The 26,202-nt window shown below is 38.2% G+C and overlaps 1 protein-coding gene across 17 annotated transcripts in view; it reads left to right on the top strand.

Moving 5' to 3' along the window:
* The window catches only part of DIP2A (disco interacting protein 2 homolog A), a 115,657-nt gene that overhangs the window by 58,224 nt on the left and 31,231 nt on the right, over positions 1–26,202 (top strand). For 16 of the 17 annotated variants that reach the window (XM_072041101.1, XM_072041100.1, XM_072041092.1 and 13 more), the window contains 20 exons: positions 305–502; positions 2,182–2,277; positions 2,513–2,619; positions 3,378–3,501; positions 3,781–3,890; positions 4,297–4,399; positions 5,480–5,544; positions 5,868–5,961; positions 6,446–6,565; positions 8,164–8,278; positions 9,426–9,565; positions 16,687–16,823; positions 17,767–17,847; positions 18,339–18,466; positions 19,576–19,690; positions 20,829–21,030; positions 21,579–21,688; positions 21,833–21,913; positions 25,137–25,260; positions 26,077–26,198. In XM_072041101.1, the coding sequence (XP_071897202.1) occupies positions 305–502; positions 2,182–2,277; positions 2,513–2,619; positions 3,378–3,501; positions 3,781–3,890; positions 4,297–4,399; positions 5,480–5,544; positions 5,868–5,961; positions 6,446–6,565; positions 8,164–8,278; positions 9,426–9,565; positions 16,687–16,823; positions 17,767–17,847; positions 18,339–18,466; positions 19,576–19,690; positions 20,829–21,030; positions 21,579–21,688; positions 21,833–21,913; positions 25,137–25,260; positions 26,077–26,198 (2,372 nt within the window). Of the gene's footprint in view, positions 1–304; positions 503–2,181; positions 2,278–2,508; positions 2,620–3,377; positions 3,502–3,780; positions 3,891–4,296; positions 4,400–5,479; positions 5,545–5,867; positions 5,962–6,445; positions 6,566–8,163; positions 8,279–9,425; positions 9,566–16,686; positions 16,824–17,766; positions 17,848–18,338; positions 18,467–19,575; positions 19,691–20,828; positions 21,031–21,578; positions 21,689–21,832; positions 21,914–25,136; positions 25,261–26,076; positions 26,199–26,202 lie in introns of all 17 variants that reach the window. The other variant, XM_038181992.2, reaches the window with a different exon arrangement.

Below are 26,202 nucleotides of genomic sequence, written 5' to 3'. Positions count from 1 at the left end.
AAACAGATGTTAGAACAAACAGAAGAAAATAATATCCTCCCATAGTAGAGAAAAAGTGAACTCAGGATTCAAATTCTGTTCTGTGGCCAGCTTCTTTGAACAATGTGGAATCAGAACTACAAAATGGTGGTAATTACTTTTTGTGAAGCCAACAGATGATTAGCATGGCATCATCATAAAGCAGGGTAAAAGCAGTGATAGCTCTGAGGAAGGATGAGAATAGTTCATAGAATTACCTTTTAAGTGTAATGTGCACTTTTGATAAAGATTGACATTCTGCCACTTTACTGTTCTCTGGTTTTAGTGCAACAGCCTGACCCAAATCAACCAAAGCCTGAAGGAAATCAGATGAGTGTTCTTAAAGGTGAACCCTTAGGTGTGGTAACCAACTGGCCACCTTCTCTGCTGGCTGCCCTGCAACGCTGGGGAACTACACAGCCGAAATCCCCATGTCTGACTGCTTTGGATACAACCGGGAAAGCTATTTATACACTTACCTATGGTAGGTATTGGTGAAAACTAAGAAAGAAATAGGTGTTCATTGTGAAATGAACGATTGGCTTTCCTTAGGAGGGACTGACTGTTCAGGACAGATCATTTGAGATTTCTACTCAAATAGAAGTTAAAAGTTCATTGTATATGAAAAAGAGTTTTGAAAGTTAACGAAGGCAAAATAATCACATCAGTTCTTTACAAGTGGCTATTTATAAATTTCAAACAATTTTGCTTAAAAAAACCTGCAAAAGAAAGCTAAAAAGAGACTGATGTAAAATAGGAGAAAGTAGCAGATGACTACTAATGGACTCTTAAGATTCCCAAAGTAGACAGAATGCTTCAGTGTGCATGTATGTTCTTGCATATCCTTATAGAGAAAACTTGTACTTCAGGATATTATTGAGGGAAGTGAGACTTGACTGTATCAGTGAATTAGAAAAATTACAGTAATTGTGGGTTTTTTTTGAAGGTAATCTTATCCCTCAGGGTAGCTAACTCTGCAGCATGTTGCTTACATTTAATCACGCAGTATGTTGGAATATTACATTTTCTTGTTTGCGTTCTTGCAGGTGAAGTATGCTTAGGGAAAATATAATTGAGTAGGTGCATTAGTTTCATTACCTTGCACAGGAACTTTAAGAAAGTGAAAACTGTTTAGAAGATCATGTTTAGTTGTATGTTTAAAAAACAAAATGAACAAACATAAAAATAAAAAGAAGCCAAGTTCTAAACTGTACTTGGATTCTGCCAACTTCTCTGGGCAGGTCACAAAGCCATAGTATTTATTTTGATGAACTTGAGTCCTGCACCTGTTTTGTGTTTTTGTTGTGTGTACTTTTTTTTTTTTTAATATACATATATATAAAACTTATAATATATAAACTTGCATATATGTTACACAGCAAAAAAAGATGTTGAATTGAGGAAGTTTGAGACTGACAAACACAAATTACATGATGGTTGGCTACATGGTCTGAAGAGCATGGATGCAAGTCCAAGACACCATACTAGAAAACTGTACCAAATGCATGCTACAATGTGGCTCCCTGGGTTCTACATGCTTTGATTTGCCATTAACAGTGGAAGGGTTTTGCTGTTGCTCAACTTTTTATGAAGAGTTTGTTTTAATCAATACTCTTCTTTTTGGAGGATTGTTGAAGATCGTCTTCTATGCTGTGTCAAATAATTAATTAGGTTTTTGTCTTTGTATTTAATAGTTTGGATGCATTTTTTGTTCTGAGTTATTGAAGGCTGTGTAGATGACTATTGAGCACTGAACTGGCATTTCACAGAGATGGATATTATGGCATTTGTTTGTACCCTTTGTTTCTTAAATTTCAGTTATTTTTTGGCCAAATTAGAATTTTTATTTTTATCCCAGGCAGTTTGATTTCTCTAAGAACCCTTAATAAGGAGTTGTCTAAGTTTTGTTGGAAATACACTTAAGTTATATCAACCAGACTGTGTGTGTGTGTGTGCACTGATACTGCAGATGAGCTCAGCAGGCTTCTGTGGTGTGATTGCTTTTGCAAAAGCAGTGTTCACTTTTCCAGAATGCTTGTGTGACCACTAATTCTGTTTTCACACAACCAACTTGTGTGTATATAGAGCATCGACATTTGCCAGTTAAAAGCTGTGACATTTGCCAGTTAAAAGCTATTTCTTTGATTTCTGCATCATCTTTAGGCAAACTGTGGAGTCGGAGCTTGAAGTTAGCGTATACCCTGCTAAACAAGCTAACCACTAGGAATGAACCACTGCTGAAGCCTGGAGACCGGGTAGGTTTGTTTGATTGGTCTATGTGGATAAAATAGACAGTGTGGAACAGTTTTAGCTAAAGAAAGCTTTGTAATACTGTGATTTTTAATACTGTATTATCACAACATTCAGTATTTCTGCTCCTAGTTTGTGACCCCAGCAGTGTTATGACAATTTTTTCCCACAAACTTAAAAAACCATCCCCCTCCAAATAACAACAAAAAGCATTTCATGTTTTTTAATGTATTTTTGTAGGTAGCTCTTGTATTTCCTAATAGTGATCCAGTTATGTTTATGGTGGCTTTTTATGGATGTCTCCTGGCAGAACTTATTCCTGTCCCAATAGAAGTTCCACTAACCAGAAAGGTAGGCAAATATATTCAGTTTTTTTGGCTTCACAAATGAAGTAGGATCCCTAGGACCCTGCATGTTTGAAAGCAGTATGATGCATCAGCTTAATTACTTAACTCTGCTTCTCAGTAGTTTACCAACTGTAAATACATGTTAATATGTTCATAAAATGTATAATATTTTGAGAAGGGAGAAAAAGCTATGAAGCAAAGAAGTTAGCTATTTTAGGATGTATACTTGTAGATTTATTTTTTTTTAAAGATGTGTGAAATTATTTCTTAAAATATACTACAGAAATGTGATATTTTCAGCTCCCAGTCTATGTAATGGGAACAGAGACAGGCAGAGATATCACAGTTTTGCAAATACGTGGATAATCCCTCAAATGTTGGAAGTTATTAGAAGAGGTGTGAAATCAGGCCTGAAAAGTTACAGGCTCTGTTCTTCAGTGCCTCGGGACTCAGAGGCAGCATAAGACCATCTCTGAGTTTTGCCAGAACATATGAACTTCCCTGCAGGGTTCGAGAAACATGCACAAATATTGTTTTGCTTCCATTGTTTATCAGATCTACTGCCAATTAGTTGGCACTAAGCAAAAGTTGATGCATTTTGAGTGTAAAGTTCAGTGCTAACAACAAAAAAAAATCTTTTGACCAAGGATTTTCTTTTCCTGTGGTATCATTCGTCTTAATTTCAAAACATGGAAAAGTTGCAGTAAACTGTGCTAAAGTGTGATTTATTACTAAGTTTGCTAAAACTTCATTTCTCTGTAGGATGCAGGCAGCCAGCAAATTGGATTTCTTTTGGGCAGTTGTGGAGTAACACTAGCTTTAACCACTGATGCTTGTCAAAAAGGCCTTCCTAAAGCTCAGACTGGTGAGGTAGTTACGTTCAAAGGTATGTTTCTGAGATACTCAAATTTCTTTATACAATAAAGGATGTGTATATTGATTGTTGGTGTTAAGCCACTTCTTTGACTTTGCTTGTATGCTTCTAGCTTATGTATAAAGACAAACTGCCATAATTGTAAAGAGAGTACTTAGTGCTTCTTCTTCCTGTCAGGGGTGTGATGCTGCAGCATTTACTTGCTACGTGTCGCTACCCAGAATACTGGGGGGAAAAAGTACTTTGGAAGTATAATGATACTAACTTTTTTCTTTTTTTTTTCATTTGAAGGTTGGCCTCGTCTCATTTGGTTTGTGATTGATGGAAAACATCTGGCAAAACCAGCTAAGGACTGGCATCCGCAAGTACGGGATGCCAGTGCTGAGATTGCTTATATTGAGGTGATCCAGTATAATATGCCTAACTTATTATTACACTATTCCCGTTTATGTCACAGCACATTTTCTTCCTTTAATCTTCTGGTGCTACAAAAAAGATGACTATAATATGTATAATTGTGGAACAAGAGTGTTTTCCTCAAGGCTACCAGGAAAACTGGTGTGTGAGTGGTTATACTGGCATTTTGGGATCCCTGGGAGAATTTGTTTAAATGGGGTAGAGAGATGGTCAGGTTTCCTTTGATATTAGAATATTTGCTGAACATAAATGCATCTTTTACATAGCTCTTTGATTATTAAAAAAAAAAAAAGTTCACCTTTTTATAATAAAATATCCTTTAAGTTCACTACATTAAATTTTCTTTATTTTGTTGTTAAACTAATGAGCGTGTAAACTTTCTCTTTTCAGTACAAAACAAGTAAAGAGGGGAGCACAGTGGGCATTACTATATCTCATGCTTCCATGCTGGCACACTGTCATGCATTGACTCAGGCATGTGGCTATTCAGAAGGTAAGTTAACTACAACTTTAGAATGATGATCATAGCTTTGATTATCCAGGAAAACTACATTGCCAAATCATGTCTACTGTCTTAAATGAACTTTAAATAAGCTTTAGATACTTTCTCATACTTCAGATTCTCTCTCTGAGCATCATACAAAATCTGTCATAAGATTCTGTGAAACTGCCGACAGCCTTCTACCAGCCAACACTTACATATGCACTCCACTTTTCCTGAAGGCTGAAAATATTCGAGGCTATAGAAGATGTGCATTTCCTTAATTACAGGCTCACAAGGGAGGTGGTGGAGTCACCATCTCTGGAGGTGTTTAAGGAAAGGTTGAACGTGGTGCTTAGGGACATGATTTAGTGGATGATCCTGGCGGTAGGGGGGTGGTTAGACCAAATGATCTTGGAGGTCTTTTCCAACCTTTATGATTTTATGGCTGGGACAACTTATGTGTCTTAGAGCCCTTGGAGTTCTCAGTCACCCAGGGGATGAATGGGTATGTGACTGGCTTGCTGAAGTTTTCTGTTTATTGGGAAATAGCTGTGTATTTTCTTGTATTTTCTGAAAATTTAACAAGAATAGTAAATACCTTGAAGAACCATTTCTTTTACATGTAATCATCCTACATCAGTGGTAAGCAAATTTCACCTGATCAACAAAAGACATCCTTCTAAAATCAGATTAGATCTTATGCCAAACTTTGATTCTGTGTTTTGAATCACGTAAGGCTTTTGAATTTCTCAGAGAAAGCATAGAAGTAAATTTAGTACAGCCATGATAATATTTCTCAAGAAATTAAGAATCAAGAATTTAATTATTTCAAGTATAGCTAAACAATTTTTAGTTGAAAATTTCAGCAGTTGGCATCAAAAGCATTGTTTCAGCCTGCATAGCCCTTTGGCAAAGGTAACAAACATGTGGAAGTGGTATTAAACTGAAAATTAGGTCTTAAATTCTTTGTAATAATCTAGTCTATAATTGTACTTTTAAGATGATTGTAGTAAGTAATATAAGACACTTTCAGATTAAGCAGCCTATATACCGCTTTTTAAATCTGATAGTTTTTTCCTTTGTTTTCAGCTGAAACACTAACAAATGTCTTGGATTTCAAAAGAGATGCTGGCCTTTGGCATGGAGTACTAACAGTAAGTATTTGAATGAATTAAACTGCAGCAATAAGGTTCTCTTTGGGGTAGTGCATTAACATCAGAATGCGGTCATAAACCACAGTTTGAGAACTATATTTAATTATTTATATTTTTATTAATAAAATAGTCCCTTTTCACTAACAGACTGTACAGATATACCTTACATTTTTATTGACTGTACACATAATTTTCACTGATAGTGAAATGTGAGAGTTATGCTGTAGCTGTGTTTTTTTAAAAAGATATTGGTGTGTTTATTAAAAATATATTATGTGTATTCTTTGAACCGCTTGAAACTTTTTTTTTAATATTTTTCTCAGAGTGTTATGAACAGGATGCATGTCATCAGTATTCCCTATGCGCTAATGAAGGTTAATCCACTTTCGTGGATACAGAAAGTCTGCTCATACAAAGGTAACCTTAAAGTATTATTACTTTACCTACCTTTTCTCTGATGATTTATTAAAAACAAACAAACAAAAAAAAAACAGGCAACATTAAATTAAAATCTGTGTAAGATGTCTGCTGTAGGCAAGGCCACTGGTGTTTTATCCAGCTGACTTCCTTTGCCACCGTGATGCCTCAGCTTTAGCAATCAAGTACTACAAATACAGTGTTAAATGTACTGATGGATTGATTGATAAGCAACTTCGATGGCTTATTCTGATAGATCTTTAATGATGACTATTTCTCATCCTGTTAATTGAGTTTATAGTAAGCATTTGAATTCTATAATCAAGTCCATTTGGAGACAGGTCATAGTAGTTAAATAGTAGTAGTTTGTAATTTGTTTAATAAATTTATGTAAATACGCAAAAATATTTGTATAATTTAATAAATTTTGTCTTTATTTTGTTCTGCACACACGCCATAATTATTTTCTTCATTTAATTTTCAGCCCGTGTCGCAGTAGTAAAATCACGTGATATGCACTGGTCACTTTTGGCTCAGAGAGATCAGAGAGATGTCAGTCTAAGCTCTTTACGAATGTTAATAGTGGCAGATGGAGCTAATCCATGTAAGTACAGGTGTATTTTCTGAGCTGTCAGTCCAAGGTGAACTGAAGTACGTTCTAAATCACAACACTGTTTCTGTACTGTAGGAGCTCAGCAGTTCATCTTCAGAAAGGCAGACAGCAGCATTTCTTTGCTAAGAACACTGGAGAGAAACTTTCACAGAAAATATTCTGTTACTCTTTACATAAAAAATAGTTGGCAATGTAATTTGAAATAGGATTTTTAAATTTAAAGTAAATCATAATGTCAGTTTTGAAGTAGTTGCTCATGTAGTGCAGGTAGAAGAAGTCTTTGAGTTGCAATGTGTCTGATTTCTGTACATTCCCATAGGGCTTCCAGCTCTTCCTGTTTGTTACCCATGCTGTGTGCATTGGTGTGGATGCACTTCAGTTTCACCATTGCCCTCACCCCCAAGTAGCGTGGGGGTCAGTCTATAGCGCTTTGTCTCCATCGCTCCTTCTCAGTCACCCTCTTCCCTTGATCCAGTGTGGGTTCCCTCCCACAGCATGCCATCCTTCCTAAACTGATCCTGTGTGGGCTTGCCACAGGCAGCAGCTCTTCAAGAACTGCTCCAGATATGGGTCTGTACCACGGGGTCCATCCAGCAGGAGCACTCTGCTCCAACCTGGGTCCCCCACGGGCAGCTGGTCTGGCCTGGGGCCTGCTCTGGCAGGGGTCTTCCACAGGTGGCAGCTTCCGTCAGTGCAGGTCCACCTGCTCCACCGTGGGTCTCCAGGGGCTGCAGTGGAACCCTGCCCCAACATGGTACTCCACGGGCTGCAGGGGGACAGCCTGCTTCACCATGTTCCTCACCACAGGCCTCAGGCGAACTTCTGCTCCGGCGCCTGGAGCACCTCTCCCCCTCCTTCTTCACTGACCTTGGAGTCTGCAAGGCTGTTTCTCACTCCTCTCACTCTCCCAGCTGCTGTTCCCCAGCTGTTTTCTTTTCCCTTTCTTAAATAGGCTTTCACAGAGGCACAGATAATATCACTTTCTGGCCTGGTTCTGGCCATCAGCAGGGCCCTTATCTAACATGGGGCAGCTTCTGGATTCTTCTCACAGAAGCCACACCTATGGCCCCCTGCTACCAAAAGCTTGCCACATAAACTCACACCTGTGCACCCACTCCATCCAGTAACCACCCCAGTCCCCTGAAGTCCCTTTTGATAGCCCTCAGGCTTCTCTCAGCAGTGTCATTGCTGCCAGCCTGAATTATCACTAAGGAGTAATTCTGTGGCATCTGAAAGAAACACTTGTATAGGAACTTAAGAACTGCATCATTGGCAGACTTTCAATAATGTGAAGTTTTATGGATCGTTGCCTCAGGAAAATTATGCAGAATTTCATAAATCTGTTCTGAGTATGCAGAGAGTCACAGAATTTCGTTCTGTGAATTTGTTAACCACTTTTTTTTCTTCAAATCTGGAATCTAATTGTAGGCTACTGTGTCCTTTAGGCAGTTTGAAAGTGTGTAGTTTCTGTGCAAGGATACAGTCTTTGTACAACTGGGCTTAGGGTAAGCATAGATTTTGAAATTCTGCAGATCAAGCTTTCCTGCACTTGGCAGAAATGTTTCCAATTGTGTGCCTGTTCTTTTTAGGGTCAATATCTTCTTGTGATGCGTTCCTGAATGTATTTCAATCCAGAGGTTTGAGACCGGAAGTAATCTGCCCCTGTGCTAGTTCCTCAGAGGCACTAACTGTTGCTATTCGCAGGTAATTCTTTATTTTATTTTATTTTTTCTGAGAACTGGGCTGAAAACATTTCTTGACTATTGAAATGTGTCTGGTGATAAGGTAGTTGCCAAAAAAAGACAACTACATACACAAAGGTGATCAAAGACCTAGACAGAGGAAGTCTGAGGCTTGCAGGTTTCACCTTCACTGAAGGAAGTGGGAATTTTTATATATATACACATAAGTGTGTGTGTGTTTGTTTATTTATTTATTTATTTATTTGCTTATTTATTTAAAATGTTATATATTCCAGAAGTAATCAGCCATACTATTTTTAAGCATTTTGGAAAATGGGGTCTGATCCTCACTGAGTTTGCTGTAAGACCTTTAGGAAATGCCACTAAAATCAAGACTTCTGCTTACTTGGGAGGAAGAAGATACTGAAAATTCAATTAATCAATGACTTACATATTTTGTCTTGTAATAAGGGGCCAAAGAAAAACAATAATAATTGTAATTGGCCTGGAAAATTCCATTCAATTTCTAGAGATAGAAAGTGATGTGCTGAGAAAGCAGCATGCTTTGCTTATGAATAGGCACATGAATGCTGGATTTTTTGGGCCATGGTTTTGAACAAAATGTACTTTTTTGGGGAAAATACATTTCAAGAAAATTTGATACAAAAAAATCCCTAAATATTGGAGAATCTTCTCTGCTGCAGGAACTGACCTTTCCCAATAAATAAATAAAAAAAAATAGATTTTTTTTTATATAACACTTGGATTCTTCTGTTCTATGTCATCACAAAAGGTGAGCAACTGCACAAAATGGAGTTGTTAGTCCTCAACCAATACATCTCAGAGAGTATTGTTGAGCCTACAAACACTTCCTAATTTTTCTGTTGGACAGAAGATTCAGCCTTTGAATACTTATTCTTGACACTTTGCCCGTAATAGATCTAACTCCTCTCCGTAATGTTTTAGGGTGGGAGGAAGCTATGTGATGTTTTGATCTAACTATTTTTTTAATCTAGTAAAATACGTTACCAGTCTTGAACTCTTGTTTGTGTAGGATGAAAGACCATTATTTTGGTTAGCCTTAATAGACCTGACAGAATTGCACTGTGTTTTTGATGACCCTAAGCCAGTTCAGTTGGTTCATTCTGATTTGACTTTCTGTTTTTCAGACCTCCAGAACTGGGTGGGCCTCCTCCAGGAAAAGCAGTGTTATCTATGAATTGTCTTAGTTTTGGTGTGATAAGAGTGGATACAGAAGAGAAGTTGTCCATTTTAACTGTACAGGATGTTGGTCAGATTATGCCTGGAGGTAGGAAAACATTTCATGTAGGTTTACGCAAACTCCATGTAACTTATCTTTTCTATTATGCTTATGCCGATGAAACAAATGAAATTGGTAAATGAGAATTATCTTCAAGGTAGTATGACTTACATTTTGACACATTACCCGAACACTTCAGTATTAAGTACTGTCTCAACTAAATTGTTAAATGTTTGCAGTAGAAATTAACTGATGATAAACTTGAACAACTATAGGTTTTTGTGTGAGCACATGCATTTGACTGGTTTTCAGAGTTGTGTTTTTGTACATTTGTTAGCATTAGTGCAGACTGATTTACAGCTATGTAATAACAAGTACAGCAGGAAAAAAAAAAAACACCTTAAATCTTAGTAGGAAATGTTATGTTTTATCCAGCAGTTGTTTCTCCTAGTGATAGTCCATGTGTTCATACTGAGCTGCAGCTGCTCTGTGTGCTGTGACAGTTCTTTTTCTTCAGCAGCCCCTGCAGCAGTTCTCTAAGCCTTTTTGTGTACCACAGGAGCATGTGTAGTCCAAGATACCTCCTCTGTTTCTCTCAGCCCTTCACAGTGTGATTTAGTGAGATTGTTCAATATCTGGCAGCAATTTACTATTTTTGAAGGCTTTATTTTTATTGCTGCTTTTTTGTTTTTATCTTTAGCTCTCCAACATTCCAAGACCTAGCTTTGTCCTGATGTGGCTTTACCCACCTTTTAGTGTTTGTTTATGGCCTAGAAACTTAGGTTAGCATAGAAATTTGTCATCTTTGAAACTAATAGTGAGTGTGTGTGTTGCTGCCAGACTCTCATTTTGAATTGCTCTAGAGTATTTGTGAAGAATATATTTTATCTGGTGCTGGATATGCAATTAACAATAATAACTTAAAAATTCAGGAAGCGGCAATTTTGGTATTTCCTCTTAATAAAGCCGTGACACTGAAACTGCGGGAAATCAGCATGCTGGGATGCCTCTCTGAAGTGAATTTACACTAATGCATGCAGCGTGAAGAATAAACATGAGGAAGTAGACATGTACAGTTGCAGGTCTACAGTTGTGTTGGGATCACAGAGACATGGTGAGATGGCTCTCATCACAGAATCACAGAATATTAGGGATTGGAAGGAACCTTGAAAGATCATCTAGTCCAATCCCCCTGCTGGAGCAGGAACACCTAAATCATGTCACACAGGAATGCTCATGGCTGGAGGGTTGCAGTGGAAGGCTCTTTAGGAAGGAAAGGCTGGGGAGATGAGGAGGAGTTGTTTCCCTTTACGTGATAGAATAGTTAGAGTGCATGGAGGTCTGCCTGGGGATGGATGAAGAGACATCTAAGAGCTTATGGGTAAGGGTAGAGCAGATTGGTACAGGTGACATTGTAGTGGATGTCTACTGTAGGCCACCTGACAGGGAAGAAGTGGATGAGGCCTTGTACCAATGGCATCCTCAAATCTATGGGCTCTGCTCTTCATGGGGGCTTCAAACACCCTAATGCCTGCTGGAGGGACAACCCAGGAGGGCATAAGCAAACCAGAAGGTTCCTGGAGTGCAGTGATGACAGCTTCCTGACACAAATGATAAAGGAGTCACTGAGGAGAGGTGCTCTGCTGGACCTCATACTCACAAAAAAGGAGAGGGGAGATCATTGGGGATGTGAAAGTTGAAGGCTACGTGATCATGAGATAGCAGTATTCCAGATCATGAGAGGAAGGAGCAGGGAAGAAGCATGATCACAATGCTGGACTTAAGGAGAGGAGACTTTGGCCTCTTCATGAATTGGCTTGAAAGAGTCCCGTGGGATAACATTCTGGGGAGGAGAGAGGCCCAAGAAAGCTGGTTAATATTCAGAGATCTCCTCTTCTAAGCTGGTATGTTTTAAGATGTCATTTACAGACAATTGGCATCACTATCATGATTTTATATATCAGTGAGAAACATGGAGTGACTTGTCTGATGAGAGGGATAGTTAAGTGTGTATCCGTCTTATGCCTTGAAGTGATATGACTTGTAGTGGATGGCTATTGATATTTTAAAAGAAGTAGTAAGTGGCAAAACTACGTGTAGGTTAAGCTGATGTTAAATGACTTAATTCATTAACTGTTTTAAAACTCTCATCAGCATCAAGCTATTAGTCTGTAGGGCAGATTAATTTCAATTTGACAGAATGATAAAAATTCCATGTCAAGTATAGTTTAGCAGAAATGTCTCTGTACATTCTCTAAGTCAGAACATAGATAAGAGGGTGCTTTCTAGGTGATAATCTAAGAATTTTGTTGCTTGTGACTGTCTCTTTAAAAACAAAAACGAGCAGTTGTTTAAAGATTTATGCCAAATGAAAAGAAATTGTTGTCTTAAAGAACTTAATGAATTCTTTCAAATGAGTCAGCGTGTACATTCTAGTATTGGATATACTTGTGCCTTGCCTTGTAAGTTTTATGGTTTTTCCTGTGTAGTATCATGAAGGATGTGCTCTGTCCCTTCGTGTTTGGCACACAGGAGAGAACATACCACCATTTCCTTGCCTGTCACTTGTCACTTTGAATTACTCTGCAGACTGATGAGTCTTGATCTTTCCCTGTTTTTTCCCTTTCTTTAGATTGCAGTGCTTTCACCAAAAGCCTAATTTGAGTGTCATGCTGTCCCTGAAAGCTGTATTCCATACTTAGGGAATACTTCTGTAAGGTCTTGGAAGTCACTATATGCCTTAGTCATTCAAACATCTTAAAACATAGGAGCTCACATTCCTGAATTTCGTTTGGGCAAATGAAGGTTGGACTAGATCTCAGGTCCCTTCCAAGCTGGGCTTTTCTCTAATTTCTATGAAATGTGCTATGAAAGTAGTCTCCTAGCCAAGAACAAGTAGTCTTGCTGAGGCTTGTTCAGTCAAGCCAAATGGCTTTGATTTCAGTACCCTTGAAGATCCCTGGTGTGCTTTATTCAGGAGCCAGCTTCTTAAAAGGTCATGGACATAAAGTGTCCACTTCTGCCGTCCTTTTCTGCAGACCTTGCTATTCGTTCTGAGACACTGTGGGTCCACCTTCTTACAGTGTCTTAATTAGCAAATAAGACAGACCCCTTAGCACCAGCATGATGTCTTGTGTTGATGCTGTTTAACCCACAGGCCACTCTCAATGCTATATTCTCTTCAGTTGCCTTGGCTGTTCACTTTGATTATCTACCATGAATGCCAATCACAAGAACCACCAGGGAAGTGCAAGCATCCACAAAGAAATGTCTGCATGAAAGATAGCATGGGAATTTGTAGGAGAGAATCTAGTATGCATTTCCCTAAAAACTCCTATGTAGCTCCTGGAAGGATGATGTTTCGTCTCACCTGTTGATGAGCTCGGGCTATTTTGCATGCTTTCTGTCTTGGAACCAACCTTGGTAAGAAGCAGTATTTGACTCATAATGGTCTTTAGTCCATTTTTTTTTTTTCAAATTGGACTGGTAAAGATAGTAGTGAGAGTATCAAACCTGTCTTTTGTTTTCAGCCTCCAACTTTCCCATCAATTGGGATGCAACCAGCATGTCACCTATCATCTTGGAAGCTTATAATATCTTATGCTAGGATGTGGATGGTCAGGGGACTCAATTTTGCCTCCCTGCTGTTTACCATTTCCATTGTTTTGCAGGAATTTTCCTCACATTGTTTCTTTGACAGTAGAATAACCCTATCAATCCAGATCATCTATATCCCTACAGCTCCTAATCATACAAAACCTGGTTCATAAAGTGCTGCAGCAGTTACTTTCTTACATTCAAGCAGAGAAGTTTAGGTTGGAGCCAGATCTTAAGCTTCTGTAAAAAGAACAGGATGTTAGGATGCTTCCTTTGTCTTGAGTTTGTAGATGTCTGTGTCTCAGCAAACATTTGTGCAGATTCCGGTGGTTATCACGATACTTCTTCATTGCAAAAAAATTTAGTTCCTATATCTCAGTGCCTCTTACTGATTTTTGAAGGGAGCTGTTACAGGACAATTTCATGATGCTTTTCGTCTTATTCCTTAGATGGTGAATGTGAAGAAACAGTATTCCATCTCAGTTCTGTGTTCCATTTGGCTTCAGGCTGTCATGTGACAGCACAACACCCTCCCACTGTAGACCTACTTTTGGAGATCTGTGGTGATGGGTACATTTATGATGAGATGTTCTCTTCCAATTTAAATGTTGTGCTCTGGTTACTTGCATGACCACTTTTAGAGTCTAGAGTCTTGTTCATCTTCGTCTATGAATGACCTTACTTTATGCCTAATGCCCTTTCCAGAAGACAGGGAAAATATTCAGGTCCTTCTGTTGAACAGCCTCATATGCTGTTCCCTTCAGGGATTAGGTTTCTCTGGAACTACTGCGAGTGCCTTCAACAGTGGCAGTTAGAGGTGTTTTATCCTAGCTTTTTGTTATTTTTCCTGAGGTTTCCTGCTTCTATAACAGAAGCTGTAACACCTGCAGTGCTAGAAGGGCCCTCTTTTTATTTTCACGGCCCCAGGACTTTCAGGAAGACTTGCTCCCTACAAGAAGATTCTGGCATTCCACTATTGGCACACTGTAACAGTTGCATATGGATCTGCCATGAAACCATGAAAATGGAATGAAAACACTTTCTAACATTCTAACACGTATCAAGCATCCTTGGTGGCAGTAGTTTTCTGTTCTAGCGATCTGCTGTGTAGACCTCCAGAATTCTAACATTCATGCAGTGCTGTTCTTGAAATATTCAAAGCTAAGTCCACTCTTCAGTAGGGGTATCAGTTTGGTCATTTATTTGCACAATAGGATTCTCATCCTCTGCCAGAAATCTCATGGCAGGGCTAACTCCTGAGACTCCATCTGTAAGAATGTACATGTGGACTCATTTGAAGAAAGGAAGTTTTCCTACCAGTAATCAGTATTCTTCATGATGTGTAGTCCACATGTACATTCCTGTCCCATCTACCTTTCCCTTCTCTAATTCTTTTTCAGATGCGATGCTGTTGAGAGACTGAAATGGTGGTAGATGCGCTCTCTTGTATAGCACACATGAAGCAGGAAAAAAAGAAGCCCAAGTACAGGCTCTACAGGTGCTGCAAAAGGAAAACCTTGCAGTAACACATGGCAAGGCAGAACTATGCCTGCTGTTAGAATGTATGTGTAGACTACCTATTTCATACATTGGTTACTGGTAAGTATTTTTTTGACTTGATCAGGGTGATAGGCTTGTCCTAGGGCTTCATGGATGGAGCATCAGTTCAGAACCGCAGGCTAATTGGCTGTGCTCTCTGTGTTTGTGAATGAGTTGAAGACTATTATTTGGTAATAAAGTGTCTGTTTCAATTTGTGACAAAGGTTTGAACTGCCTTTTTAAAAGTTTCTAATGTTTTTAATGAGTTTTTCTGAATGACTAAATTATGAACTGGTGGTTCTTTCCAACCTTGTAGTTCACACATATTTTCAGCAGCTGAAACTCTTGTTCTGCTTTGGAGTTGGACCTGTACCAGTCATTGACCATGCAGTCTCCTTCTTTGGTCAGTGAAGGTTAATATCACAGGGTCCCACACTCTGTATTAATAAACATCTGTTGTTCTAAAAAATTACCTATTCTTTATGAAACCAAGATAATCTAGAGGTTGGTCTATTTGTAGGGTGAATTATTGTCTTTCCTGTTCAGACATAAGTTGTCGAGGACTGAATACTTCACTGAGACTCGACAATGTCCTTAAGCACTTTATCAACTAGCAACTTGGCCCATGCTTGCAGCAGAACTAACTGTATCATGTGTTATTTTTGGATAAAATGTTCTATGTTCCCTTTAGGATTTCTTTTTGTTCTGGTTGAACAATGGTAAAAGTAAGGGCTATCTGTAGTATCGGTTAAGACTGGCTAAATTGGAATGCAATAATACACTCCTTCATAATGGCTGTTGTCAGCCATATCTAGGTTTCATATCTGCCATACGTTCCATGTCCAAAACATTCAAAGGGTCCTGATAGAAATCTTTCCTTTTTACATACAGTACACTTGACAACAAAATACTCTGATAATCTGGATTGGAAGCAGGTACAATGGGAAAGGGCAGAAAATTAATTCGTGGCATAGTTTGTGTTGTTTTTCAAATGTTCTGTGTATTTCATATTGGCTAAGATGACCCATTTGATTTCTTTTTAATCTTGTCTGTAAGTGCTAAGATAAACTTTGTTGCTCTGTTGTGCCTTCTCCTTTATTGTGCTTTTTCTTTTCACTTTGGTGATGGGAAGAGACAAATCCCAACTGCTATAAGCAAAGGGTCTGCTAGAGAAAAGGTTTCTGCCAGAGAAACTTCTAAAAAATTGTTTCTTCAGAAGTGAGATATATAACCAGTGGCCAGAGCAAAGATCAGCGTTATATTTGGTTTACAAGTGTGTATTTGCATGATTAAAAATAAGAAAATGTCAGTGTTGGAAGATCTGAGATTTCAGAAGAAAATTAGTTTTCTTCTAGGTAACAGGAGGATAATAGTAGTAGGACCTTTATGAAATGAAATAGTTTTAATGATTTGAAGAAAGTTGTCACAAGATGAAGTCATCGCACTGAAGCTTGGAAAGAAATAATGTGTTGTCATGGGATTAGGTTCAGCAAGAGACATCTCTCTGAAAGATGGTAGATGGAAGACTGCTTTAAAAGAGGGTGGGACATAATGCAGAAAAATCATGACCTGGCAGTGAGAAATTATAATGGCCTAATTTTCTCGCCATTTCTAGTGTGTTTCTCACATAACTATGAAAACAAAAGTGTAATAGTAGAATAAAAGGTGTGGTACATCTGTAACTTAATATCTTTTCTTTTTCATCTTTATTCTCATATGAGCTTTAATTTGAAGAAACCACCTGCCTTCATATTGAAAAGCAATTGCTACAGTTTTGGAGTCAGTTGCATCTGATACATAGGCTGTGAAGCGCTGTTAAAAAAAAATGCATTTGCAAATTTGTATCTTTCATCTTGGAGATCATATTGCACAGGCTGTCAGAAAGAGAGTTCTCTTGCATGCTGTGTTTTTTTCTGTAGCTGTTAGATAAATTATATTAAAATTTTTATTTGTCTACCAGTAGCCAAGTAACTTCTGTATCAGTTGCTGAAATATACCAATGTTATGATTCTGTTTTCTTCCTTTCCCTTTAGCAAATGTTTGTGTCGTGAAGGTGGATGGGACTCCTTATCTGTGTAAAGCTGATGAGGTTGGAGAAATATGTGTGAATTCAGGTGCAACTGGAATGGCATATTTTGGCCTTCTTGGAATCACCAAAAATGTGTTTGAGGTTTGTATTTCTCTGTGTAATGTACAGTTGTTGTAACTCTGCGTAATGTACAATTGTTGTAGCTCTGGTATTTCTGCTTGAAAATAATATCTTTTCTTCCACTTATTTATTTATTTATTTATTCATTCATTCATTTTTATTTATTTCACTTTTTATTTTTTATTACTTCCCCTTTTTTTAAAAATAAAAAGCCATGGTGAAATACAGTGTCCTTCATTTTTCGTGTCAGAACTTGAAATTCCTTCTCTTACAACCAAAATACAAAGGACCATCAGCAGTCAGTCAGCTGCCTCTATATTCTGCAATACAGTATTGTGTCCATGTTGGCATTTAAATTTATCTCCATTAAGTCTTACGTAAAGTTACATGAAGATATTTCAATTTATTGGTGCATAGCTTGGGACAGAGAGAAGTTAGTTTGATATTTATTCTGCCCAGATTTTTCCTCACAGGGGTATCCTAATTTCAATTTTTCCCTGTTCTGGCAAAAAAGGAGAGGAAGTAGTATTTTTGCAGTAGTATTGCAGTGGGCGAAAATTTGGAGGCTTGGCTGAAGTATGGAATTCTAGAAGAAAGGTGAGAGAAATCCTGGCCATGGTCTTCATTTTCAAAAAAGCCTCTTTCTGTCATTTTGCCTAATCTTAAAACTTTAAACACCTTAGCTTTCAGCACTATAGTTAGCTAGTGAGAACAGCAGTGAGATACCTGATGTAATGCAACAGTTGAAGAAAAAAAAAAAGGCAAGGAAACCACCTGAGTTAGATGGACTGGTGTGTTTTTCATTATTGTAAAAGCTGTTGTTCATACTTGATGTGATAGTGAATGTTGTCCTCAAGTAATTTTTCAGCTGAATTTTTCAGCTGCGGTGAACAGAGGCAGAAAGTATTTTAACTTTGGTTTTCTTAGTACTGTGTGTGTGAATATTTCTTCTGTGTTCTTTTAGGCCATTCCAGTGACAGCCACCGGTGTGCCTGTTTCAGATCAACCCTTTACAAGAACAGGATTACTTGGCTTTGTGGGTCCTGTAAGTGTGAATGAGCAGTTTTGGCCTCACTTTCTCCTGACACCCACATCTGAATGACACATACCCACCCCAGTTGATCTGGTACACAATGAAGAGGAGATAGGTTGTCAGTGGGGAAACAGAACAGAAGAGCTTCTATGACAGCTTGCAGATGAAGTGAAGCCAGAGTGAAACAAACTAGCATCTACCCCTTGAGGGAGCAGTATTTTCATTTATTTTCCGTAATAGTTGGCCCATGTCTTCAACTGCCTCTTGACTGGTGGCAGCTGTGGTGATACTATTTCAAGTCCATGCTGGAAGTCAGTGTCTATATGCCTTGAGCTGTGCAGCCCATGTAGGCAGCAAGCTGGGTCCTTTGTGACCATAGATGCACTGAGCACAATTCTGTGTCAGGGCAGTGACCTCATACCAATATTGTGAATATCATTGGTTTTAGTCAGGCATATTGCCAGGTTTTTCCTTATCTTTTTCTAATCTTGTCTTCTTTTCAGGACTATTTGGTGTTTGTGGTAGGAAAATTGGATGGCCTAATGACAGTTAGTGGTCGCAGACATAATGCAGATGATGTAGTAGCCACTGCATTAGCAGTAGAACCAATGAAATTTGTCTACCGGGGAAGGTGAGTATATTATAAACTTTACCACCATTGATTGAACTTTGTTGCTCTTTTTTCATCTGCAAGCAACGAACAAGCAATATAGTGTATGTGGGAGTTCCTCATGTGAATTTTTACATGTTTACTTTCCAGGAAAAATGGCACTAGGTTGTGGTATGCCAAATAAGAACTTGGCTGTCACTGCTAATTTGGAAGACAAATAGTGACATCCTGCTTCTTGCATATTAGATTTCTGTATAATTTACAATTATCTTCATATATTATAAACATCAAACTTTAAGTGTCTGTTTAAAACTTATTTCAAAGCTTCTCTTAAGACAGTCAAATGAAGCGTGATACAGAATGTAAAATACAGCTCCCTTTTGTCCACCCGAGCAGTCTTATGCAGAGTGGCCTAGGGAAGAGCTTTACAGTGTTCTAAAGAACAAACTGGAAGTGCTGTTGAAGGGCTTTCAAAGAGTGTGTGTGCTGTGTCACCAACCTTACTGCTCTTCAGTTGAGAATCCTTTAGTTCAAGTGTTTTTCTTCTGCAACTGTGACAGTGACACAGAACTATTACCGACTCACAAAGTTGAGCTCTCTTCATTTTTGCATCATTTGCTCAATTCACAGGTCATAAAAATAATGGCAGATACCTGGTTAAGACATGATTAATATTTTGTCCTAGAAGTTGCAAGCCTAAAACTAATTTAATTCACAAAAGGGGAGTAAGTATTCATCAGTGCAAACATCACTAGACATGCTAGCCAGTAATTTGGCATAATTGTTGTCTTTCAGGACAGATGAAGTATGTAAGAGCAACGGGTTTAGTGTGCATGATGGAGCTATATAGGCAAGGTTTGCCTAGCCCTTGCATGTATAGAACCTGCCCGTGTTAAACACATCCTACACGTTAGTGACTGCAAATTCACTTGACCCCCAGTAGAATTTTACAGAAATAAACTTGCATTTGTTCTAAATTTGTCTGTGATTTTGCGATGATCTGGCATGAATAATACTTGTATGTGTTGAAGCAGTACCATTGAAGATTGCAGTCATTGCCATATTATAGTAAGCCATGCTATGTTCATCATATGTTGCATCCTATCATTCTTCTATCCTTTGCGTTTTAGGATAGCAGTTTTTTCTGTGACCGTTTTGCATGATGATCGAATAGTGCTTGTGGCAGAGCAGCGCCCTGATGCATCAGAGGAGGATAGTTTTCAGTGGATGAGCAGGGTTCTACAGGTAGTCAGATCTGTCCTTTCTCTCTTTCCAGGTGAATAAGGCTAATGAATGAAATGAGAATCTTAGAGCATCTGTTTTCCATAAGAAAAAAACTTCCAGTGTAACTAGAGTTACAATATGCTGACTTTGAATGTATTTCAGAGCTGACAGTTAACCAAAAAAAAATGTAAAAAGTAAGACTGCTTTTCAGAATGTTTTTGAACTTAGTATTACTAGGATGACAGTTTGTGTGTTTTAATTCTATGGGTTTCTGCTGATTTCATACTGGCTGGGAGAGTTAAGACTGAAAATGTTTAAGGTTACTTAGTGCCAATTAGCAAAACAGACCCTAGAATATAAGTCACTAATGTTCTTATTCTAGATCTCTAATAGTAAGCAGTGAAAACTTTTTTCTCTTGTTTACTGTATTGTGCTTCCTTGGGGGTGAGGAGGAATTCCGGTAGTTGCATTTAAGGATTTTGGAACAAATTGAACAGTTATAAGAAAGTAAAAAGTGAGAGCACAATTATAGAAGAAGACTCTGTCAAGAGGACAAATTAAGGGAAAACTAGAGAAAACAAGGGAAGATAGATACCTCTTAAGCACAACACAGTTTTGTAGTTACAGTTTCTGTCTAATTTCAGGTTTTAATCTTTTTGGAGGGCATACCTGGTAATAAGCTGTTTTTCACAAGAGAAATTTTAGTTATTTCTAATTTTAGAAGTGTCATAGCTAAAATGGACACCTCAGTTTTAGGTAGCAAGATGTTTCCCTTCCTATTTTTGTGGTTTTATGTTCTACTGTGCTTTTGTGATCGTGCCATACGTGCTAAATTTGCTGTGATATAGTTTTGGCTTTTTAAAATCTCTGCACTTGTTGCCCACTTTTAAGAGACTTTCCTAATCCCTGATGTGCAGGTGGCATCCCATTGATAGCGTGCACAAGCAAAGTCCTGGGTCTGCTCCTGCTCCCATTGAAGTCATGGCACAACTTCTATGAGTTCAGTGAGTGCAGAATTGGACCCTTTATTTGCAAATTATGGTGCAAGTAAAAATTTTAATGTTATTAAATGACTTGAATTCTTGCTTTATCTACATCCAGTTGATAATGTGGAATATTTTGTTGTTGTTGTGTTTGTTGTTTTTTTCTCTTTATCAAGGCAATTGATAGCATTCACCAAGTGGGCGTCTACTGTCTTGCCTTGGTGCCAGCCAACACTTTGCCAAAAGCACCACTTGGAGGAATTCATGTTTCAGAAACCAAGCAGCGCTTTTTAGAAGGTGCTCTGCACCCTTGTAATGTCTTGATGTGTCCACATACTTGCGTTACTAACCTGCCTAAGCCTCGACAGAAACAACCAGGTAAGTAAAACAGCACATGTTGCTTAGGTCTACCTGTCTGTTTCTGAGGGCAAGTGTAGGGTGACCTGGTAGCAATGTGAGAGCTCAGGGTTGTGCATCTTGGATGGCTTCAAGATGCCTAACTTAGCAAAGCTAGTGGTGGTGTCAGAGCAGCCTAGAGCTCAGTGGGGGTATTATGGTCTACCTTGAATCCCAGTTAAATGCGAAGACAGACAGCATGTCCCATTTTCATGCTTCCATAAATATATTGTAAATTGTTCCAGTACTGGCAATCTTGCACAGATGAGTCTTCTTACATACTGTAACTCACATAAGAGAACTGAAGTACAAATAGACCACAGCTTACTGAGTCAGTACTAGACTGCTTTAGTGTACCGTATTATCCTCGTCTCTCTTATTCTACGGAATATGGTCTTTGCTTTTAGCTTTTCATCTTTTCCTGTCTATATTCCAAGTGGCATTTATAGCAATCTACAGTCTGAATTATTGATTGTTGCATGTTTATTACATTTTATTTTTCTTATTTTGCACTGTTTTTTAAAATACAGATGTTGGTCCTGCTTCAATGATAGTAGGAAATCTTGTTGCTGGAAAGAGAATTGCACAAGCCTCAGGGAGAGATGTTACCCAGTTGGAGGATAACGATCAAGCAAGAAAGGTAATGCCAGCATCCTAGTAATATTAAATATTTGAGTTGGTTTCTTCAAAGTTAGGGAAGAACAGTCATGGTATTCTGCTGAAACTAAGCATGGGGCATTCTTAGTGAATCTGAATGTTTTCTATTATTCTTTTTCTGTTTCAGTTCCTGTATTTAGCAGATGTTCTTCAGTGGCGAGCTCAGACAACTCCAGATCATCCCCTCTTCTTGTTGTTGAATTCCAAGGTGAAATGCATCTTAGATTTTGCTTTAAGGTCAAGATCAGTAAAGGATTGTTTGAATTAGATTCACTAAGTTTGGAAAAGACATCCAAGATCTCTAAGAATTCTAAGACAAAAACACATAGAAGTCTTTTTCCTAAAATGCTTCAAGTTATTTTAATGTGTCATGTCATGGTTCTGAAGCAAATATAAATCATTGGTGGTTAGAAAGCAGCATAATTCTACATCTGGAATTTTATTCCATGTCTAAAATTCTAGTGTGCATTTTGTATTTCTAACTTAAAAACATGTCAGCAGTTGTGTTTCCTGCTGGAAAACAACTTCCGTCATTTTAATGGAAGTCACAGTTCTGTCTTTGTTCCTGAGCATAAGGCAAAGAGGAAATCACAGCTGGAGGGTTTTTTTTTTTTTCATTAGAAGATACAGAGCTTAGGCAGAGAACCCCCGGAACAACTTTGGAGTCCTGTTTCCCAGAAGCACTGCATACTCTTCAGGAGACACTGATGCCTTGTCTTTATTAGCCTTTCCCCCCTAAAAAGGATGTCACTCAAACACGAATAAGTAAATGCTTCAATTTTGGAGCACAGGCAGTGTATATGTATTTATATATACATATTATTTAGGGCTTTTGTAGCCTTTATGATATATGACAAGGCAACAGTCGTGTTTCTTAGTTTGTAGATCGTATTTGCTTGTAGTCACTCTGTTCTGTACTTCAGTAGTTTTCAGTAGTTTTGGAGTGTACACAAACCCCAAGCATCCAACACTTTGTAAGGAGATGTAAAAAAAACAAAAACTGTGCTTTTCTATGTTCCTCAATATTTCAGCATCCCTTGAGAAGCTTGAGGAGCAGTACTGCTGTGTGTATTTCATAATATTCAGATGATTTAGATCTTCTGCTTCTGTTCTGGCATATTTCCCCCCCCCTTTGTTCTACCTTCCTTTCTTTCCAGGAGGCAAGATTAGTCTCCAGGAGTCAATTTTGGTTTGAGCCTGTACTCACTAGCTACTCTTCCAATGATGATAACAGCCCAGTGACAAATTGGGTCTACCCTGTGCTGTACTGTACCGCAGATATGTGAAATAACATATGGGCTTCCAGAAGGTCCAGCAACAGTCCTGTGAAGTAAGGGATTTGCCTTTGGGTCTCTTGTTCAGACAGGCAAAATGGTTTAGGACATGGTTCAAAGTTCTGACTTTTCTCCTGAGACTCTGGTTTAGCATAAGAAACTTGTTTATGATGGTGAAACTGCTTCATTATGGTTATAGTTAAAAGCCATCCGTAGAATTGGTTTACCTCTCAGAGTAAAGAGGAAAGTTTTCTAATGTGAAGTCCCTTTCTAGGTCACTTTGTTCAGACAACTTTTACTTTTTGCAAAAAGATGAAGGGTGACTGCAAAAAGATGATACAGAATTTAAGCACAAATAAATTATCTTACTGTGAACACGTGCCTTAAATAGCTCGGACTAATAAGCTGCAATGCTAAACAATTATGTGTTCACCACTCCACATGAGAAACCCTTCTGTTCTATACCTTTTCATGTCAATCTTTTCCTCCCAAGTCCTTGAGCTGCTGAAGTTCCCATCTCACTTGTGTGATTTTACTGTTCTTATTGTGCATGACTAGCTCACAGACTTGCACTTCAGCAGGTTTTCTTAGTAAAACCAAGCAGGATGTCCATGCTGTCCTGCATCAGATTAGGCTTTGGATCAAACAGCTTGGGCTGAGGCAGCTTGTTTTGGATGTGAAACTGGATACCTATGTAACAGACATTTGCTGTGATAATCCTTATCTGCATAGTGGGAGGCTTGATTTAAGTCTCTGTTTCCCTGTGAGGTGTTTGTCCTACCAGTTTTTCTTACATCAGATTGTAGTCTCATAAAGGATAAGTCGTCATTTCCTAAGACTGGGAAGCAAAACGACCTTCACTGTCTTCACATCAAAATCTGGATTAAGACTTCAGTAGTCTCCATGACTTTTTGGTGAATGCCTAAGTAATCCAAAGATACAGCTTTTCCCATTTGAAGATTGTCCAAATACACGGTTTAAGGAAATGTGCTTTCTACAACACAGAGATGCACTGGTGTAAAAGTGACAGTGCATACCAACTGCAGCTCTGGTTGCTTCTCTGTCCCTTTAATAGCATATCTGTATCAAAGGCATTGTAGTGTTCTCTTCACACTCTTGAGAATGCTAATTGCAAAACCTGGAGGTTTAGTTTTGTATGGTAGAGTAGTTCTATAGTCACCTAGTTCCTGAAAGATAAAGGTAACTTTCAGGTAACCTACAGCTGTGAGGTTTGATTGCTTAGTCAGCCACTGTATGTACACCTGGATAAAGTGCCACTGGAAGGAGATAGGAGGGTAGGATTTAATTGCCTGTAATTTGAAGTTTTTGACCAGGTGCATTCCTGCCTTCTCTGTTCCAGAAGCTCTGTGGTTAAGATTTTGTGATTATTTATTCTTTTGTTGTGAGTGTAGAGAAACCACTAAGGTTTATGGCCTAGCCATATAGCAGAGCCAAAGCCTCTGGGCTCTGCTGTTTATGCACTATGTGATCTCACAGTGTAAACATAGGTTTGGACAGTGCCTCCAGATACATACATTTGGCAACCCTCCCAGAGCAGGGAGGTTGAAACTAGATGATCTTTAAGGTCCTTTTCAACCCAGGCCATTCTGTGATCCTATATAGGCCCCTTCTCCACGTGGTAGAACAGAAATGATTACAGTCACTACCAATCTGCAGAAAAGGTAATAGGAGATAAGGAAATAGAATAAAGAGTTGTTGAATAAGAGGAAAGCACTGCAGTCAGTGTAGCGTTAACAATTTGAAAAAATTGTTTGATTGATAGCTTTCTGTAACCCATGCTCATACACTCTGAAATGAAACAAAGCAGATGAAGTGCTTCAATTGCTGCTAAAATAACTGATACTACTGTTTTTTCTCCCTTGGACTATAAATTTCAAATATTTGTAAGGTATTATTTTTGTGGTACCAAATACATTTAAGAACTGCTTCTGGTAATATCTGTAGAATACTCTAACATGCTAAAAGTTCATAATAACAATTTCTGAAATGTGAAGCATATGTTGACAGAGTCTTTAAATCTGCTGTATTGTTAAAATAACTACTATGAAATGGAAATATTGCATCTGCAGCATGTACTTTATTCAGTGTCAAAATGTTTTCTGCAAAGTTTTCTGAAGTTGCCTATGTTCTCTGCAGGGCACTGTAACTAGTACTGCATCATGCATACAATTGCACAAGAGAGCAGAGAGAGTGGCAGTTGCACTGATGGAGAAAGGACGACTGAATGTTGGTGACCATGTAGCCCTGGTTTATCCTCCGGGTAAGGCAATACAAACAGGAAAAGTCAAAGTCAGACATCATAAAAAAAGAAACAGCTCTTGCCAAGAAAACATTCAAACATCCTTTTAATATAGTTATATATGGTAGTGACTTAACATGTCAAGGAAAAGACTTGTTTTATCAATAAGCTGCTTCTCAGAATGTCAAACTGAATTTACCAAACTCTTTATCTAACCACTCCAGATCTCTGGACAGTTATCCAAATATAGTTTGTTCTAAACCACATGAAAAATTCTGGATTTTCAGGCTCAGGAAATTGAATAAAACTGGATATGTAACCATGGAAAGTAACATTAGGGATGTCAGTGTTGATATTTCAGGTTTTTTCTGAATGACTGCCTGCAGAAGTGAAATCTGGACGTCAGAATTGCATTATTAGTGTGTATTTACAGGTGTACCTCAGGAAAAAAAAATCCTCTACAAGTGGGATGACTGAGTATTTCATAGTTACAATTGTGAAAAAATACTTTTAAAAAGACTTTGAGTCATCTTCACAACCTTACAGTACCTTCTTTTTTTTTTTTAATATCTTTTATGCTGCCTGTCCATGAAAATAAATTTCTAAAAATTTTAAAGTTTTTAGATTTTAAATACTTTTTGCTAACTCTCAAATACAAATTATTTTAACCTTATATGACTGGGTTTGGCCAAGAATAGGCGGTTGCTTCAAAAAGACCTTGTGACAAATCCTTGCCTTAATAAAATAAAATTTCTCAGTGCATATTTTGATCTTGCTGAAAGGGTTTGGCCTTTTGTTCTGATAAAATAGCTTTAATTTCACAAATATTCTTTACAGGCGTAGACTTAATAGCGACTTTCTATGGCTGCTTATATGCTGGCTGTATACCTATCACTGTTCGCCCACCTCATCCACAGAATCTTGCTACCACTCTGCCCACTGTCAAAATGATTGTAGAGGTAT

Source organism: Anas platyrhynchos, chromosome 7 (assembly GCF_047663525.1).
Source record: "Anas platyrhynchos isolate ZD024472 breed Pekin duck chromosome 7, IASCAAS_PekinDuck_T2T, whole genome shotgun sequence".
Classification (NCBI taxonomy): Eukaryota; Metazoa; Chordata; class Aves; order Anseriformes; family Anatidae; genus Anas; species Anas platyrhynchos.
The sequence above is the reverse complement of the archived record's forward strand: the minus strand, read 5'-3'. Positions and strand labels throughout refer to the sequence as shown.